Source organism: Hemitrygon akajei, chromosome 4, assembly GCF_048418815.1.
Source record: "Hemitrygon akajei chromosome 4, sHemAka1.3, whole genome shotgun sequence".
Taxonomy (NCBI): Eukaryota; Metazoa; Chordata; class Chondrichthyes; order Myliobatiformes; family Dasyatidae; genus Hemitrygon; species Hemitrygon akajei.
In genome coordinates, this window is record NC_133127.1 from 90152077 (window position 1) to 90171376 (window position 19300).

The 19300-nt window shown below is 40.7% G+C and overlaps 1 protein-coding gene across 5 annotated transcripts in view; it reads right to left on the minus strand.

The window, feature by feature from the left end:
* Positions 1-19300, minus strand: part of alpk1 (alpha-kinase 1) — a 126630-nt gene that overhangs the window by 25601 nt on the left and 81729 nt on the right. For 2 of the 5 annotated variants that reach the window (XM_073043039.1, XM_073043040.1), the window contains exons 5-7: positions 8643-8841; positions 1403-1462; positions 137-223 (exon numbers count right to left, since the gene is read on the minus strand). The exons of 1 other annotated variant lie outside the window; for it this stretch is intronic. In XM_073043039.1, coding sequence (XP_072899140.1) covers positions 137-223; positions 1403-1462; positions 8643-8841 — 346 coding nt within the window. Of the gene's footprint in view, positions 1-136; positions 224-1402; positions 1463-8642; positions 8842-19300 lie in introns of those variants that run through there. 2 more of the 5 variants (XM_073043041.1, XM_073043044.1) reach the window with 2 other exon arrangements.

The window sequence follows — 19300 nt, forward strand, 5'->3', positions numbered from 1 at the left end:
AAAATGAATGCACCAACTCATTCTTCACCCCCAAATCTTGACCATGGTATATAGATCCAACATCAATATATGCTGGATGTTGATCCAGCAACATCAGAAGAATATTAAACCTTGTGTTAAGTGTTTTAACTCTTACCAAGTTTTTGGAGAATCTGTCCCCTTATCTGAACACTGACAGCCTGTACCAGTGTGCGATCACTCTTTTTCTCATAGACCCAAGTACCTGAATATCCCAAAAAAAACATTTAAAACAATAGCAAAACCAAGCACAATATCCATAGTAAGTCCTGCCATAAGTTGGTCAATTTTACTTTACCAGTTTACAAGCCAAAGCACTGCCTTTATGAGAGAGTTGACATTTGGGGTTGGCCTAATACAGATGGAGTTTGATGGGAGTTTAGGAACATACCTGAGGCTTATGCACCAGAAGCACACAGTGGCCCAAGGAAACACCAGAGAACGTAGCCTCAAATGAACCAAGGGATGAGGGTTGGGGTAGTGAGCGGCATTGGCAAGAAGTGGAAGATGTGAAACTCTGGAAAATCACCTCCATAAAAACCAAAATTATAATGTACCAAAAGCATGAAAGTAAATAAATTATCCATAAAAAAAGAAGCTGGGAGCTGTTGAAGTGATATTTCTAATCCCAGATATCAAGTAGATCAAGGAAAAAGGCTTGGGAAGTTGGAAGAAGGAATCTTGTAAATTATGCTGTCGGATACTGAGATAATTATGTACTCCAGCATAAGACTGATTGCTTGCTGGTATATACTTAAATCCTCCAAGAGGACCACAGCCTTGTCGAGGCTTGGAGGCTTGCATGCTTCAATGACCCGGAGAGTTATGCTGGCTGGAGTCAGGGCTTTTATGCTTTGGCTATTGGTAGAGTCACCCATGCTGAATAAATCAAAGGGTAGAGGCCAGACTAAGAGTGGCCCACTGATCCTCCAGGTTCGGAGATTCAGCTCAGTGCCAACAATGCTGACTGGTCAAACAAAACTGTTATGGAAACAGCAATGAAGAATCCTTCTACTCCGAGTGCGATGGTATTCTTGAATCTCCAACCGGGACTTGCATGATTGACAGTAAACCGGGTGGAAGCTACTGACATGATGAAGAAAACTGTGAACGCCGCCAGAGATGGAGGACCTTTATTGCTGCCCTAAACACCAGCAGCATAACAGGCAAAAGAAGAACATACATATGTACTGAATGGAATTTCCTTGTTTCCCCCTCAAGCCTGATTACAACTTTTTTTTTTGCATTTCCCTTAGAAATGATTAGAAAGCTGAGCCTGCAAATCTGAATCACCTGGAAGACTCCTATTCACTCCTAAAACCAAAACTGCAAAGCAACACACTGTGCAAACCATAAATAAAATAGTTGTAAAAATATCACTAACCTGTTGCCCCACTATGAATTATCAGACTGCTCAGGATATATTCAGCTTTTAGAAGTTTACCTGTCAATAATTTAAAAAAATACCAGTCACTTAATAATAATGAAAATTGGTTTTGTAAAATTTCCCAGCAGACCTCAGGTGGCACACTGCTGTAGGAGGTCATGCCTCCTAGCTCATTGCTCCAGTGACCTGGGTCTGATCCAGACCACCACTGTGGTCTGTGTTGAGCTTGCATGATCTCCCTATGAGTGTGTGAGTTTGCTTTGGGTGCTCGTTTCGTCTCACATCCCAAAGATATCCAAAGTAGTAGGTTAAATGGCTACAAGGAATTACCTTTAATGTTGGTGATTGGCAGGAAAATCTGGGTTGATTCGATGTGCAATTGCCAGCGAATAGTTCCCAGGGAAATAAGTGAGGCAATGGAATTAACAGAACTGCTTTAGAGCATACAGAGACTCAATGGGCCAAGTTGTATCTGTATTCTTATCATATAGTTTTCTGAATATAATCTGAAATATATAACAATACAGATACTAAATATGACAAATCTGGCTGTTTGGCTCCATAATTCCTGATTATGTGGTCCTGCCACTGAGATCAGCTAATTCAGCATAAAAATGCACCTGGAAAAGTTACTGATTATTTTGATGGATTGTGGATTGGATTTTGTTTGATGATTTCTTTTATTTCAGCCATCACATTATTCTACTTCCAAAAACTTTCTGCTTTCTTGCAAAATGGTGTCAGCTGTGGCTCAAGATTAGCCTTGTTTTCTGAGTCAGGAGTGGGTCAAAGACCTTCTCCTAAAGCCTAGCCCTTAATCCAGATTGACTTCCCTGTGCAGACAGAAGGAGTGCCAAAGTGGTAGTGAGTGCAGTCTTTTGAAGGGGATGTCAGTTGAGTGAACTTGGCCTTTTCTCCTTGGAGCGACGTAGGATGAGAGATGACCTGATAGAGGTGTATAAGATGATGAGGGGCATTGATCTTGTGAATAGTCAGAGGCTTTTTCCCAGGGCTGAAATGGCTAGCACGAGAGGGTACAGTTTTAAGGTGCTTGGAAGTCGGTACAGAGGAGATGTCAGGGGTAAATTTTTTTAATGCAGAGAGTGGTGAGTACATGGAATGGGCTGCTGGCAACAGTGGTGGAAGTGGGTACGATAGGGTCTTTTGAGAGGTTCTTGAAGAGGTACATGGAGCTTAGAAAAATAGAGGGCTATCGGTAACCCTAGGTAATTTCTAAATTAAGTACATGTTTGGCACAGCATTGTGGGCCGAAGGGCCTGTATTGTGCTGTAGGTTTTCTGTGTTTCTATGTTGAACCAAGACTTGGCTTCTCTTTCAGCACAATTCTGAAAAGCAGCCTGGATATTTTTCTCTCAATCTCCCCAGTGTTCACTTAACATCAGATCTAAAACAGCTGATTTGGTCATTTACCCCGTTGTTATTTAAGAGATCTTGCTGAACTAAATTGCCTGCTGTGTTCCTGACAACAGGGCTTCATTCCCTCAAAATAAGTGCAATTTGATAAAAGGTTCTGTATTGCCTTAAAAATAAACTGATGGTGTCTGTGCGTGTATAAAAAATATACACACAGGCACCATCATATATAAAAAAATATGAGTGAGAGAGAAAAAAAGAAAACACAAACACACAAACGTACAAACATACAGTGACGTGGCTCTCAAGAGGATTTAAGACCTGACAAACTGAACAAGGTGGCTGTGGCTTATTAGCTCAGTGTCAGCATCTTGTAGCAAATGTGCGGTCACTGGAGGCAAGATTGCTGTATCAGTGAGAAATGAGATTGCTATGTTCTATGTCTGAGTGAGATTTGGGTTTCTCCCAGCACGCCAGATACAGTGGTCAGAGCAGACGGGTTCTCAATTTACAGAATGGATTGAACTGATTGGAAAATGCAGAAGGTGGAGGCGTGTATTTCATGATAAACTCTCAGTTAAACTCTTCAGTGTGGCCTTGAACACCTGATGGTCAAATGCTGTCTGTTTTATTTATCTAGGGAGTTCTCCATAACCCTGACTAATTTACATACCACTGGTGGTTGACTATAATCAAGCGCTTGGCTGTCACGTGGCTGTCCTTCTCCTCCGTGCATACAGGCACAGGCTAGTGTGTTCTCACAAAATCATTCAGGGTCTTCCCCAACGAGAAGCCCTGGATGAACCATCAGGGCTGGATGCTTCTCATGGGTTCACCCTTCTGAAGTCTGCTTGCATGCTTGCAGGAAAACAGCATCCATCATCAGGGAAACCCCAACAACCTGGACATGCTCTCTTCTCCCTGCTGCCATCAAGAAGAAGGTACAGGAGTCTCAGGACTCACATCACCAGGTTCAGACATAGTTATTGCCCCTCAGCCGTCAGGCTCTTGAACCAAAGGAGATAACTTTACTTGGCCTATCATTGAAATATTCCCACAACCTATGGACTTACTTTGAACTTTGAGGCAAAAAACAGGAAATTATAGACTAGTTAGTTTGACTTCAGTGGTTGGGAAGATGTTGGAGTCCATTATTTGGGATAACATAACAAAGTGTGCCGAAGTTGGCATGATTTCCTTCAGGAGAAAACTTAACTGACATATCTGTTGGAATTCTTTGAGGTATTAACAGGCAGGATAAGCAAAGGAGAGTCAATGATGTTGCACAGGAAAGACAGGAACATGGATAGAAGACTGGCTGACTGGCAGGAGGCAGAGGGAATAAAGGGAGTCTTTTCAGTTTGGCTGCCAGTGACATGTGGTGTTCCACAGAGGTCAATATTGGTGCTGTTTCTTTTTACGGATTTGCTGGCTTGGCAGCCAAGCTTGCGGACAATACAAAGATAAGTAGAGAGGCAGGTAGTGTTGAGAAAGCAAGGTGTCCACAGAAGAACTTAGCCAATTTGGAGAAGTGACAGATGGAATACAATGCAGGGAAGTGTATGGTCATGCACTTCGGTAGAAGGAATAAAGGCATAGAGTATATTCTAAATTCTATATTCTAAGTTCAGAGATCAGAAAATGTGAAGTTGGAGTGCTTATACAGGATTCCCTAAAGTTTAACTTGCAGGTTGAGTTGGTAGTAAGGAAGTTAAATGCAATATTAGCGTCCATTTTCAAGGACTAAAATATAAAAGCAAGTACATAAGGCTGAGTCTTTATAAAGCATTGGTTAGACTGAACTGGAAGTATTGTGAGCAGTGCTGGGCCCCTTATCTAGGAAAGGATGTGTTGTCATTGGAGAGGGTTTAGAGGAGGTTCATGAGAATGAACCCAGGAATGAAAGCGTTAACCTATGTGCAGAGCTTGATGGCTCCAGGCCTGCACTCACTGGAGTTTAGAAGAATGAGGGGGGACCTCACTGAAACCTACTGAATATTGAAAGGCCTAGATAGAAAGGACATGGAAAGGGTGTTTCCTATAGTGGGGGGGGGGGGGGATCTAGGATGAGAGGGTATAGCTTCAGAATAGAAAGATCTCCATGTAGAACAGAGATGTGGAAGAATTTCTTTAGCCATAGGATGGTGAATCTATGGAATCCATTGCCACAGATGGCTGTGGAGGCCAAGCCATTGGGTATATTTAAAGTGCAAGTTGATAGATTCTTCATTAGTAAGGGTGTCAATGATTATAGGGAGAAGGCAGGAGAATGGGGTTGAGAAGGATAATAAATCACCATGATGCATGGTGATGCAGACTCGATGAGCTGCATGTCCTTATTCTACTCTTATTGCCTCATGGTCTTAGTAAGGCACCTAATAAGGTCCTACATATTAGACTGGTAGATAAAGTTAAAGCACATGATATCTAAACAGAGAGGACTAACTGGATTCAAAATTAGCTTGGTGATAGGAAGCGAATTGTAATGGTGGAAGCATATTTCTCTAATTGGAAGTCAGTGACTAATGGTGTTCCACAGAGATTGTTGTTTGGACTTTTTGCTGTCAGCTTTATTTATTAATGACTTGGAACTAATCTTGGGGTATGATTGGCAAGGTTGTGAATGGCACATAAATTGGTGATTGGGTGGATAGTGAGGAAATGCATCTAATGTGACAGCAGGATATAAATACAGCTGGAAAGTTGGTTGGAGCATTAACAGATCAAACTTAATCCTAATAAGTGCTCAGTGATTAATTTTGTAAAGTAAAAAAGGAGTAGACTACAAATAGTAAATGATACACCTCTAAGAAAACACTGGAAGTAGCAACACAGGTGGACAGGATGCTGAAAATAGCATAGGGCAGAATTGCCTTCATTGACTGGACAAAGACTATAATTGCTGAGACATTATTTTGTAACTTTATAAAAACACTATCAGGCTGCACTTTGAGCACCGTGTGTAGTTCTGGTTGCCATTGTATAAAGGACAGATTATGCCAGACAGAGTGCAGATGAGATTCACTGGGGTGCTGCTTGGTTTTCTTCAGTTATAGGGAGATATTAGATAGCCTGGGCTTGCTTTCCCTGGAATGAGGGAGGCTGAGGGTGACATGATGAAAAGATGGTCAAAATCTTCGTCCTGTAGAAGGGGTATGGTGAGGGTACTGAGAATCTGAGAGGAATGTGTTTATACAGAAGATGGTTCATAGCTGGAATGTGCTGTTCGAGGAGATGGTGGAATTGGATCCTTCATGAAAACCTGACTCCCCTCCATTGATTCTGTCTATACATCTCGCTGCCTCAGAAAAGGAGTCACCATAATTAAACATTCCTTCTCACCCCAGGAATTCTTTCTTCCCCTCCCCTCTCCCCAACCCTTGTATCAAAAGTTTGAAAACAAGTGCCACTAGGCTCATTCGCAGCTTCTATCCTACTGTTATAAGATCTTGAACAGAACTCTTGCACTTGAAGATGAACTCTTGACCTCATAATCTATCTCATCATGACCCCTGCACCTTTTGTCTCCCTACACTTTCTCTGTATCTGTAACTGTTGCACCTTATTCCACATTCCGTTACTGCCTTTACCCTGTTCTTACTCTAAGTATTTATGTTTTAGAAATGATCTGCATGGAAGGCATGTAAAACTAAGATGTTCACCGTTACTCAGTAAAGAAACAACAATAAACCAATACCAAGTTTAAGAGGCGTTTGGACAGATGCTTAAAAAGGCAAGATGCTGAAGGATACAGTGCTAATACAGGCAAATGGATAAAAAGAATGGTGGTAGCTGTGCAACTCTATGACTTTGACAGCTGGCTCAGTCCTAACTAGCCGTCAAAGCATTGCAAGGGGATTGACAGACAAAACTTGAAAGGAATTGAGCAAATCTGAGCCTCATGGCCTTGCCATTCACCTTGGAGGTCATAAACACGAGAAAGTCTGCAGTTGCTGGAAATCCAAAGCAACACACACAAAATGCTGGAGGAACTCAGCAGGTCAGGCAGCATCTATGGAAACGAATAAACAGTCGACGTTTTGGGCCGAGACCCTTCTTCAGGACTGAGATTGTCTGACAGTTGGCAAAAAAATCTGCTCCAGGTAAACAGGTTTAGTGGGTAAACAATAAATGTAGCAATGGATAGTGGGTAGCTCCACACAATATCTTGATAAATGGAAATTTGCTATGATCTATTATTGTTCTATTTTTCAGTACTTTAACTACCGTAGATTCCGGATTATAAGCCACTACTTTTTTCCCACGTTTTGAACAGCTTTGAACACTGCGGCCTTTACTACGGTGCGGCTAATGCATGGTTTTTTTTCATGCCGCCAAAAACATTTTGCCTCGTAACAGTAGACCAATAAAATTGATGAGTAGTTCACAGAGGTCCAATGAAATTGTACGATAAATCAAGTGCACTTTCACAATTAAATTATTGTAAATCAGTCATTTGTACTCACCCTCATCAACATGGAAAACACTCGAAGAAAAGCATTGTGCTGCCTTTATGGCAGTTATTTAGTTTATAATATTTTCGCTTAGTAATTCATTTGTTAGTATTTTCTAGTTAAAGTTAGAAGTGTTTTAAGTATATTTGTTTTCTGTACTACATCCCGGGATGCTATGACGTCACATCCGGTTTCGCCGTGTCTTGTGGGGAAAATACCGGTTTGCGATAAACGGAAAGGAGGGGGCGAGCGCATTAGACCCACGCGAGAACGCTGCAAACATATGATGCAGCTTTTAAGTTAAAGGCGATCAATAACTTTTCCTGGTAGGCTGCAGTATATATTTTTTTACCAGTCGTTAGGAGACATTGGAATGTTGTTCGTGCACTGTTCAGTAAAAAAGTATACGCAACGTAATTTGTGTGTTACCGATACGTATGTATATTTAAAAGTAGCCGTGTTACAGGCACGGTTCGAAAAAAAGCATTTACAATATGTATTTGTTTATGTTACCATACGGATTTAATTAAAAGTTAAAAAATCCTCACGTGTAATATCTTTCTGTGTAAATATCTCATATTACAACGTGGGACACCTGCGGCTTAAAATCCGGTGCGGCTTGTACAAGTACAAAATTGATTTTCTTTCTAAAATTAGAGCCTGCGGCTTTTAATCAGGTGCGCTCTGTAGTCCGGAATCTACGGTAGTTGTGTTTCCCTATCTACCTGTTTTAACAACCAAATCAATGTAAATCAAATAGGTTCTGTGCAATTACTTTTGAACATGTGATTTATGTAGCTTTTCATCTAGCTATTGATCTGACAAGAGCTGTGTAAAAAATCAGGAAAGATGTGTTTAATAGTAACAGAATACAGTTCTCGATTTGGTAAAGACAACAAAGCAGTGGGTACTCTCTCCAATTCAGGTAAGTATAGGAGTGTGATAAAACAGACTGAATTACTTCAATCAACCAGCAGCTGTATTGTTTCTATAGTCAAGTGGCCATGCTGAAAAATAAGTGAATGTGATGAAAGGAATAGGAAAATCTGACAGAAAACTAATCTGTTTTATTAAACTCTTGATCAGAATTATAGCAATTCAGACATCTCGTTTGAAATCGCCAGGGTACATTTATGAGGCAACAAAGACACCAATTAGTATTTTCCACACCCATTCACAATCACTCTACCCTTTTAGCTCCAAATCCTTTTCTTTCTGTGCCTTTGTGTCTCTTCAAAGGGTCAGCAGTGGGTTTGAAAAGATGGCACCATGCTCAGTGGAATGTCATTCTCTCCTTTCCTCTCCCCTCCACATCTCAAACAGAACAAAATGTCCTCTTGATTAGTCAAGTACTTGTTAATTGGAGTTTAGCCACGAAAACAGAGAAAGATCAACAGGAGTTACGTCACCTGAATTTACAGAGACTCGGGCCTGGCGAATAACCACCTGTGGCGCAATTGGTATTTCCATGCAACGCTTATGCAAGCCCTTGGCAACCTGCAGAAGTTTGCTGGATGCATCGACCCAGTATAGAAACCTGTCAATCAAGAAGACTGTGGCAGCTGCTGAAGCGTAGTCACCAACTGAGACAGAAGCTTTCAAAAAGACCTGTAGAGAGAAATTTTTTCTTAACTGAAAATTCTCCGCAGTTCAAATACTTCGTAGCAAAAAAAATCTTGCCTGCTACTTTATTTACATAAAGTGGCCAAACTTTCCCCTTGTGTTTATGATGAATTTCAGTTATATTTAAGTGGTTGGGTGACTTGTCCTAGTTATACAATAACAAACAACTCCTCAAAAAGCTTTTAAAGCACAAGATTTTCTGTCACAGTTGGAGAAGATTAATGAAACATGTGTTCTATGGAAAACAACCTAATACTAAACCTGGTGAAATTCCATCTCCGCTCCAACACCCAAATGTACTCTTGGTCCTCTCAAAAGAATGAAGTGCACCACTAGTAATTTGGATTTACCAAAAGGAATCGAAAGAGCATTGAAAGTTATAATCATAGTAATTATACCTTTAGGTGATAGTGTAACACAGGCACTATTTGAAGAATTGCCCTTCGCACATCTATTCTTGCTTCCTTTGGGAGATGTATGATGGATGGTCGATCTAACAAGGCTCATGTTACACTATCATCCAAAGTCAATTTTGCACATCCTGTGAATTTGCAGATCCATAAATCAAACAAACCATGCTAGCATAACAGACAATCTTTGTGTTAACATTCAATATTAGACTTTTGCTAAGATCCATGTAACTTCTATCAGTCATTTGGATGCAATACCAGAGCACAAAACCAAATAAGACAGGATCTGTACAGTCCATTTCACTAAATGAGAAATATATGCAGTGTGGTATGGGGAAAGAATTGATCATTTTTCAACCTTTCCTATCATGGCGTTGTTTTGAATTAGAAGAAATAGATTTTAAGACTATAAGATATAGGAGCAGAATTAGGCCACTTGGCCCATTGAGTCTGCTCCAGCATTTCATCATGGCTGACCCATTTTTATTCTCAGCCCCAATCTCCTGATTTCCCACCATATCCCTTCATGCCCAGATGAATCAAAAATTTATCAAGCTCCACCTTAAATATACATGAAGACTTGGCCTCCACCAGCTGCCTCTGGCAATGAATTCCACAGATTTACTACTCTCTGGCTAAAGAAATTTCTTCTCACCTCTGTTCCAAAAGGACCACCCTCTATTCTGATCCTGTGTCCTTTGGTCTTAGACATTCCCACGATAGGAAACATCCTCTCCACATCCACTCTATCTAGAACTTTCACCACTCAACAGCTTTCAATTAGGTCACTCCTCATTCTTCTGAATTCCATTGAATTCAGGCCCTGAGCCATAAATGCTCTTCAAATGACAAGCCGTTTTACTCTGGAATAATTCTCGTGAACCTCCTTTCAACCCTCTCCAGGTTCAGCACATCCTTTCTAAGATAAGGGGCCCAAAACTGCTCTCAGTACTCCAAGTGAGGTCTTACCAGAGCTTTATAAAGTCTCAACATTACGTCCTTGCTTTTATATTCTAGTCCTCTTGAAATTAATGCTAACACCGCATTTGCCTTCCTCACCACAACACAAGCTGCCAACTAATCTTTAGGGAATCCTGCACAAGGACTCCCAAATCTCTTTGCACTTCATATTTTTATATTTTCTCTCCATTTATAAAATAGTCAACCCTTTCATTTCTTCTACCAAATTGCATGACTAAACACTTCCCGACTATATTCTATCTGCCACTTCTTTGACCATTCTGTTAATCTGTATAATTCCTTCTGTAGTCTCTCTATTTTCTCAAAACTACCTGCCCCTCCACCTATCTTTGTATTGTCTGCAAACTTTGCAACAAAGTCATCAATTCTGTCATCCAAACCATTGACATATAACGTAAAAGGAATTGGTCTCAACACAGACCCCTGTGGAACACCACTAGTCACTGGCAGCCAGACAGAAAAGGCTTCCTTTATTTCCACCACTTGCCTCTTGCCAATCAGCCACTGCTTTACCTATGCTAGAGTCTTTCCTGTAGAAGCATGGGGTTATAACTTGTTAAGTAGCATCATGAGTGGCACCTTGTCCGAGGCCTTCTGAAAATCTGAGTACACAACATCAACTGATTCTCCTTTGTCTATCCTGCTTGTTATTTCTTCAAAGAATTCCAACCGATTTGTCAGGCAAGATTTTCCTTTCAGGAAACCATACTGACTATGGCCAACATTTTCATATGCTTCCAAGTACCCTGAGGCCACTTCCTTAACAATTGACTGCAACATCTTCCCAACCACTGAGGTCAGACTAACTGGCCTATAATTTCCTTTCTTCTGCCTCTCTCCCTTCTTGAAGAGTGGAGTGGCAATTGCAATTTTCTAGTCTTCTGGGACCATTCCAGAATCTAGTGATTCTTGAAAAGAACATTGGTCATGTCTCCACAATCTCTTCAGCAGGATCAAAGCTAAAACTTCATCCTACCAAATCAGGCTAGGGTACTATAGCATGAGTACTAATGTGGTCTAGATTAGAGGTCTAATTTAATGTTTCCTGGCACTGTATAAGTGACTGCTTTAAAACTATGAAGGAAGATGATTTTTACCAATATCAATACATTAAGGACAAAAAGAAGCCACTGTTTGTGCTGAATGTAACAAATAAAATTGAGTCCCAGCTTTCTACTGTCCAACTCAGGGATCTGAGGGTGAGATGCACCTGCTGCATGTGAAACAGTGGAGAATTGACATCTGGACAATACATCTCCTGAAGAGGCTCACTGTCTAGACGTGGTCTGGGTTTGTATCTTCCAGCAGGAGACTTTGAAATGTGGCCTTAGTGGCGATATCTCAACCAGTCACTCTATAGTGTAGTCAATTAAAATTAGAAATGAGGGAGTGAGGTTACAATAGCAATTAGTCAATGAAGCCTGGAAGTCCATTTCATTGCTCTTGAAATGGACTCTACAGACCCTATCTTAACTGGATTTGTCCCCTGGTATTGCATGAAATGGAACGGATAGACCATATACTCCACTGCCAGGCCTTGACTATGTCCTCTCATCATGCTAAATTCAAAAATAACATCAAAATATTTGGGCAGCATGGTGGTTAGCACAAAACTTTAAAGGATCAGCAATCTGGGTTCAATTCCCGCCACTGCCTGTCAGGCGTTTGTACATTCTCCCCCTGGCCTCGTGGGTTTCCTCTGGGTGCTCTGGCTACCTCCCACAGTCCAAAGATGTACCAGATGGTAGGTTAATTGCTCACTGTAAACTGTCCCATGATTGGGTTAGGGTGAAATTGGGGGGTTGCTGGGCGATGCGGCTTGAAGGGCCACAAGGGCCTTTTGCAAACTGCAGCTCAATAAATAAATAAATAAACTAAACACGGTAACCTTGTGTGGGGAGGAGTGTGAAGATACAATAACGTGAAGTGGAAATGTGACAGTCCTGTTCACGAGTTAGCTGACCACCTGGTTTACTTTGCATCTGGCTAACAGCAGGTCTGCCTCAGTGAGCTGCACTTATTCAGTATTTTATACTAGGACATTTACTTATATTGCCCTCAACTTAGCACAACAAGGAGCTAAAATAACCAATATTTAAGTGGTAATATTTCATAAGAAATGTAGTTTTCATTGAGCAGGAAGGATGACAGCAAATGCTGTCATTTGGAGAATGCTGCTTTGGGGTTATACTTAGGCTACAGAGACATCAACTGTCAGCAAGACCTAGCAGCTGATTATTGGCTTCAGGAGGAGGAAATCGGGGGTCAATGGGCCAGTCCTCATCGGGAGATCAGAGGTGGAGAGGGTCAGCAACATTAAGGTTCTTGGTGTTATCATTTTAGAGGAGCTTAGCTGGGCCCAGCACTTAAGTTCAATTACGAAGAAAGCATGGCTGAACCTCTATTTCCTTACAAGTTTGCAGAGACTCGGCATAACGTCTAAAGCTTTGATAAACTTCTATAGATGCGGGGTGGAGAGTATATTAACTGGCTGCATCGCTGCCTGGTATGGAAGCCCAATGTCCTTGAATGGAAAATCTTACAAAAAGCAGTGGATATGGTGCTGTCCGTCACCGGTAAAGCCCTTCCCACCATCGAATGCATCTACAGGGATCACTGTCACACTGCCCCATCACTCTTCTTGCTGCTGCATTAGAAGGAAGGTATAGAAACCTTAGGACTCAGACTACCAGATTTGGAAACAGTTATTACCCCTCAACCATCAGGCTCTTAAACCAGGGGGATAACTTCACTCCACTTCACTTGCCCCATGGCCTCACTTTCAAGGACTCTTTATCTCATGTTCTTGATATTTATTGCTTATTTATTATTATTATTATTATTTCTTTTTGTACTTGCATAGATTTCTGTCTTTTGCACACTGCTTGTCCGCCCTGCTGGTGTGGTCTTTCAGAGATCCTATTATTGAATATGCCCGTAAGAAAACAGATCTCAGGGTTGCATATGATGACATATATGTACTTTGAACTTTGAACTTTACATGGTAATTCACGCCATGTAACTGGAACTCTAAACAAAAATGATTTGTTAGGAAGCTATTGTTCAGCTTTGTTTAACAGTGTATAATGTTTCTCATTTGCTGCCCCTTTTGCTTTTAAACATTCTCTAATAAAATGTTTAACCGGTCAATCAATGAAATAAATCAAAGGCAATCATAATGCTACACAGGATCAGAGCTGAAGCAGCCATTAAGAATAATAATACAGAATTAGCTGTGAAATTGGCAGTGAAAGATTAACATCCTTATTGGATCCAGGTTTGAAATATACATGTTTTTCTAAATTAGTTAAAAAGCAGACAAACAATAGAGGACATAAATAATAATAGAATAGCCTTCCAAAATCAGCTGCCTGTGACAAAATTAAACTCGACACAGTAAATACGATAATTGCTTTATATCTGCATTGAATCATTTGGAAACGTGTTGTTCCTACTTTGTTCACTGCGCCCCATGCCTGTCTCTTTTAAGCTATTGTGTCAGTGGCAACTCATTCCTCCTCCTTTTGGTCCACGTGAATAACTCTTCTCTTCAGGCTGCTTTCCATCACTGGCAGATACCCTTTAGCTCAATTACTAATTTTAGCTGAGAATCCACAATTGCTGAAAATCTTTGTACATAACTTCCATGAATATTAATATATTGATAAAGGAATTTCTAAAATTGTTCATTGAAAATTATATTATTTAAAGTAATATACTTTGTACTATTCTATAAAAACCATAGCATTATTTGTATGATTTGTCCAGAGAAATATTGCCTGGTTTGGTTTAATTTGAAAAGTAAACATTTTTTAATTTTTATCTCTGTGTGCTGGAATTGTAGGTATTAATACACAGATGAAATTGGAGATGTTTCTAAACACAATAAAGTTGCTCTCAGTGAGGAATTGTCTTTCATTTGTTTACTTGATTCTTAAAACTTATTTTATGAGTAATTCTCACATATACTTTTTCCCACTGCTGACAAAGCTATAGATTAATGTATTCATTGGTCTAGTTAAAAATGGTCTATGGGTTAATAGAATATAAAGTACTAATACCACCTTGGCAACCAGTAATTTAACTCTTAATGTGCTAGCCGTGAAATAAAGTGCCGAATTACCTATAGCTGGAACATTTGTTTGCTGACAAAGAAACAAAAACTATTTACTAAAACTCATCAAAATTGCAAACTCTTTCAACACAACCCAGCATTCTAATATTCCTATATTAAAATTAAAACTAAAATTGCAACATTTCTGCTTTTTTGCTTGCTTGCTTTCCCGTCTCTTCAGCGTTAGCTTAACTGAATCAGCAGAACTCTTATGAAAGAAGAGTTCAGCTCTAGTGGTCAGAGTGCACAAATCTAGACTGATTTAACTGTTCATTATTACGGTGGCTTATGCTATTGGAGCATACATAAAGTTGAAGCTCCATCTTATCTCACAGTGTGTATGTAAAATATCACAAGGTTATTTTGAAGAAACATAATGTACAGTGCAGTAGCATTTATCAATGCTTATGATGGTCCATGTTTATCATTCAGTCAACATCACCAAGACAATTAATATTATTGGTTATTATCGCATGCTGAAATTAAAATGGGTTACAAATTCCTTAGATCAGAACACTGGTTAAACTTTCAAAAAGTTATTGTGTTAGCTATGGAGTGCTCTGGGTTGTGGAGACAATCGCATTGGATCTGGGTCACAACCAGCCATTCTGGCCTGTTAAGATTCCCCAGAATGACATCAGCAAAAGAAACAAACTGGACTTCGCAATATGAGCCAGGAGTGGCCAAGCATTTTATGCTATCTATGCCACTGGATAGGGACATAAACATCATCAAATAGATGATGTTTATGACATGACATGTTTAGCAGGCACTAGAAAAGACCCATTACAGGTGTCAGTGTATGCCTCAAATATTTCTCCTTGGGCCTTCTCTTAGTTCTAATGATTTACAAAGAGAGGAGATATCAAAAGAATTTGAAAGGGGATGAAAACTTACTGCATGCTGACAAAAATGGAGGAATTCCTTACAAGTACTCTAATTGCACGATGTTCGCTACAAAATAATTAACATTAAGTATCTCTCTGCCTGACGTCTCTGCAAGCGGAAACGTAATCAGTGAGGCTGGATCTTCTTTTAATATTCCTTCATGTGCACACATAGACCATAAGATATAGGAACAGAATTAGGCTATTTGGCCCATTGGGTTTGCTCCACCATTTCATCATGGCTGATCCATTTTAGCTCTAATATCATGCTTTCTCCCTGAATCTCTTCATGCCCTGACTAATCAAGAATCTATCAGCCTCTGCTTTAAATATACCCAAAGACTTGGCCTCCACAGCCATCTGTGGCAACAAATTCCAGATTCACCACTCTGTGGCTAAAGAAATCCCTCTTCAACTCCATTTTAAAAGAACGACCCTCTATACTGAGACTGTGTCCTCTAATCTTAGACTCCTCCACTATAAGAAACATCCTCTCCACATCCACTTTAGCAAGGCCTTTCAACATTCAATAGGTTTCAATAAGGTCACCCCTCATTCTTATGCTTCAAATGCTCCTCATATGACAAGCCGTTCAATCCCAGAATCATTTTCATGAACCTCCATGCACCTGGTTAACTCTGTTTGGATCCCATTCTATCTACTGGAACGCTACGTATTTCAGAACAAATAGCGTGTTTTTTCTTTCGAAGATCAAATGAAATGGATCTTCAAAGGAAAACATGAAAAAAGTGGAAAGAATTAAAAACCCATCCTTAACCAACCTTTAGTCACTCCTCAAAGTTCATTAATTGTGCAAAGAGAGCTCCCACTATGCTGTTTGATGCCAAAAGGTAGACTGCTGGTGCCTGCTGAAAACTGAATTGATGCCACATTACTGTTCCAGCCCAAGAATAGTAGCACAGGAGCAGTACGGTGGTGCAAATGGCAGAGCTTCTGTCTCACAGCTCCAATGATGTAGGTTCAATCCTGAACTTGGGTGCTGTCTGTCTGGAGTCTGCATGTTCTCACCATGACATTGTGGGCTTTCAACAAGTGACCCTCTTTCCATCCCATCTCAAGGACTTACATGTTGGTAGGTTGATTGGGTACTCCAAATTACCGACCAGTTGATATGTGAGTTGATGGGATTAGTGTCATTGTGGATTTAGTAAACTGAGAAGACCAACAACTACCTTCTAGCTGCTGGCAGCCGGAGAGTGAGAGTGTTGGTGTTCAAAATAAAGATGGTTTTGTCTGAGGGACAGCACACATTGTGTATTGTACCCCTCTCCTGAAACTCAGAATTTCAAAAGTAATTATTAAAATTATTATTGAATTATTAAAAGCTAATGACAAAGAATATTTCATCTAGGAATACAAGTTTGGAAATTCAATGTTTTCCATGAATAGCTTAAATGTATGCAAATGAACAGATCCCACTTGTTCTGAAATATGTAAGTGCTCCAATTGGCAATGTAGGAATTCCAAGCAGATTTAATCAGTCGCTAATGCCCATACAAGGCTATGAATACAGGAAATCCCTCCACATCGTTAAAAACCCTGCATGCAGAGACTCTGGTCAAGGATTTTTTAAAATCGTAATTATTTTGCTCCAAAACAGGGGTTCCCAACTTCTTTTATGCCACGGACCAACACCATTAAGCAAGAGGTCCACGGACCCCAGGTTGGGATCCCCTGGTCTAAAAACAATTGTTCATTGTAACTTAGCTTTGCAATTCTGAGTTTCAAGAGAGGGGTACAATACACAAAATGGCAGCATGCTTCATATGAACAACTGTGGGTTATCTGAGAAAACAGTTATGATTCTGGTTAATATCCTATTGAAAAACAGTACTTCTGGAAAGTGGCACTTTTTCAATAGTATGATTTTCTGACTCATGAGGCAAAATTTTCTGAAAAACAAAAACAAACATAGGTGCTGAAGACCTGAAAGAAAAATACAGTAAGTGTTGGAAACAGCAGCAACTATGGAGAGAGAACACAAGAGATTCTGCGGATGCTGGAAATTCAAATCAACACACAAAATGCTGGAGGAACTCAGGTCAAGCAACATCCGTGGAAATGAACAGTCAACGCTTCAGGCTGAGGCCTTCTTCAGGACTGTAAAGGAAGGGGGGGCAATGCCAGAATGAAAAAGTAGGGGCAGAGGGAAGGACGATAGCTAGAAGGTGATAGGTGAAGACAGGTGGGTGAGAAAGGTCTGGAGTGGAAGGAATCTGATAGGAGAGGAGAGAGGGAAGGAGGAGGAGTACCAGGGGGAGGTGAAAAGAGGTAAAAGGCCAGAGTTGGGAACAAAAGGAGAGGCGAGAGGGAGGGACAAGTATTTTTACCAGGAGAAATCGATATTCATGCCATCAGGTTGGAGGCTATCCAAATGGAATACAAAGTGTTGCTCCGTGGTCTCATCATGGCACAAGAGGAGACCATGGATTGCCATGTCGGAATGGGAATGGGATTCAGAATTTAAATGTTTGGCCACTGGGAAGTTCAGCTTTTGGTGGATGGAGCAGAAGTGCTCGACAAAGCGGTCCCCCAGTTTGCATTGGGTCTCACCAATGTACAGGAGGCCACATCGGGAGCCATCAACAACCCCAGCAGATTTGCAAGTGAAGTGTTGCCTCACCTGGAAGGACTGTTTGGGTTTTAAATGGAGGCAAAGGAGGAGGTGAATGGGCAGGCGTAGCACTTTGGCCACTTGCAGGGATAAGTTCCAGGAGGGAGATTAGTAGGGAGGGACGAATGGGCAAGAGAGAAACTGTGTTAATGTTTCAGGTCATAGATTTCTGATTTTATTTTAATCACTATTTTTGTTCTTCGTTATTACTTTCTTTTAAAATGAAAGATATGTGATTATTTAGAAAATGCTGAACACACTCAGCTGATCAGGCAGCACCCGTGAATACTGGCATTGAACTGACTGAATTGCTGCTTATGGTCCCACACTAGCCTGATGCTAGGTCTGGCCTTGCATCTTTGATGAAAGGTCGCTGACCCAAAACATTACTTCTTTTTTCTCTTCAGGGATACTGCCTGAACTGTTGAGCAACTCCAGCACGTTCAGTGCTATTTTTTCAGCTGCCTGCAGATTGCCATCAAAACCCCAGGTCCCAGTAGTCGACAAGGGCCCATCTGACTTTCACTTATTGCTGATTGCAGAATTTCCCCTCATGTGAGTCCAGTCACTTTGAAATTATTTTTCATTTCTCACTTTGTTAAGTAGATTACAGTCGGCCCTCCTTATCCGCAGGTCCCCGCAGATACCATAAAACGTGGATGCTCAAGTCCCTTATATAAAACGACATAGTATTTGCATAAACATATGCACATCCTCTCATATACTTTAAATCATCTCTAGATTACTTATAATACCTAATACAATGTAAATGCTATGTAAATAGTTGTTGTACTGTATTGTTTAGGGAATAAGGACAAGAAAAAAATGTCTGTACATGTTCAGTACAGATGCAACCATCGTACTCTTCCGGGAATGCTGATGCCACCTTGGCATTAGCTGATCCCAATTTTCCCGTGATCTTTAAGTTCTTGAGGCTGTAGCACTTTACATAACTAGCCAGCCATCCCTTACTAGCCTTAAACTCCTTCCTCTCACTCACAACACAAGTAGCGATCGAATGACACGTGAGCTGAACGACGCTCTCAACTTCCGGGTTTTCCCGATCTGCAGTTGGTTGAATCCGCGCATGCGGAACCCGCGGATAACGATGGCCGACTGTACTCAGTAATTCAAGATTTAAAAGACTGTTGCCCAGAAAATGTTTTGCATTCTAATGGGCAAACAATGTGGCTGTTGGAAGGAACACCAAGGAACTTGCCAACCATCAACGTGTCACTATGAAGCTGAATGGTACCTATTCTCACAAACATATCGCCTGAATCTGGGAGTGAGGTTGCATCAAGAAAACATGATCATGGCTGATTGATCCCAGGCTTCAACTCCTCCTCTGTGCCATATCCTCAGAGCTCCCAATCATTCAAGAATTTTACTAGCTCCACTCAAACTACTTCCAATG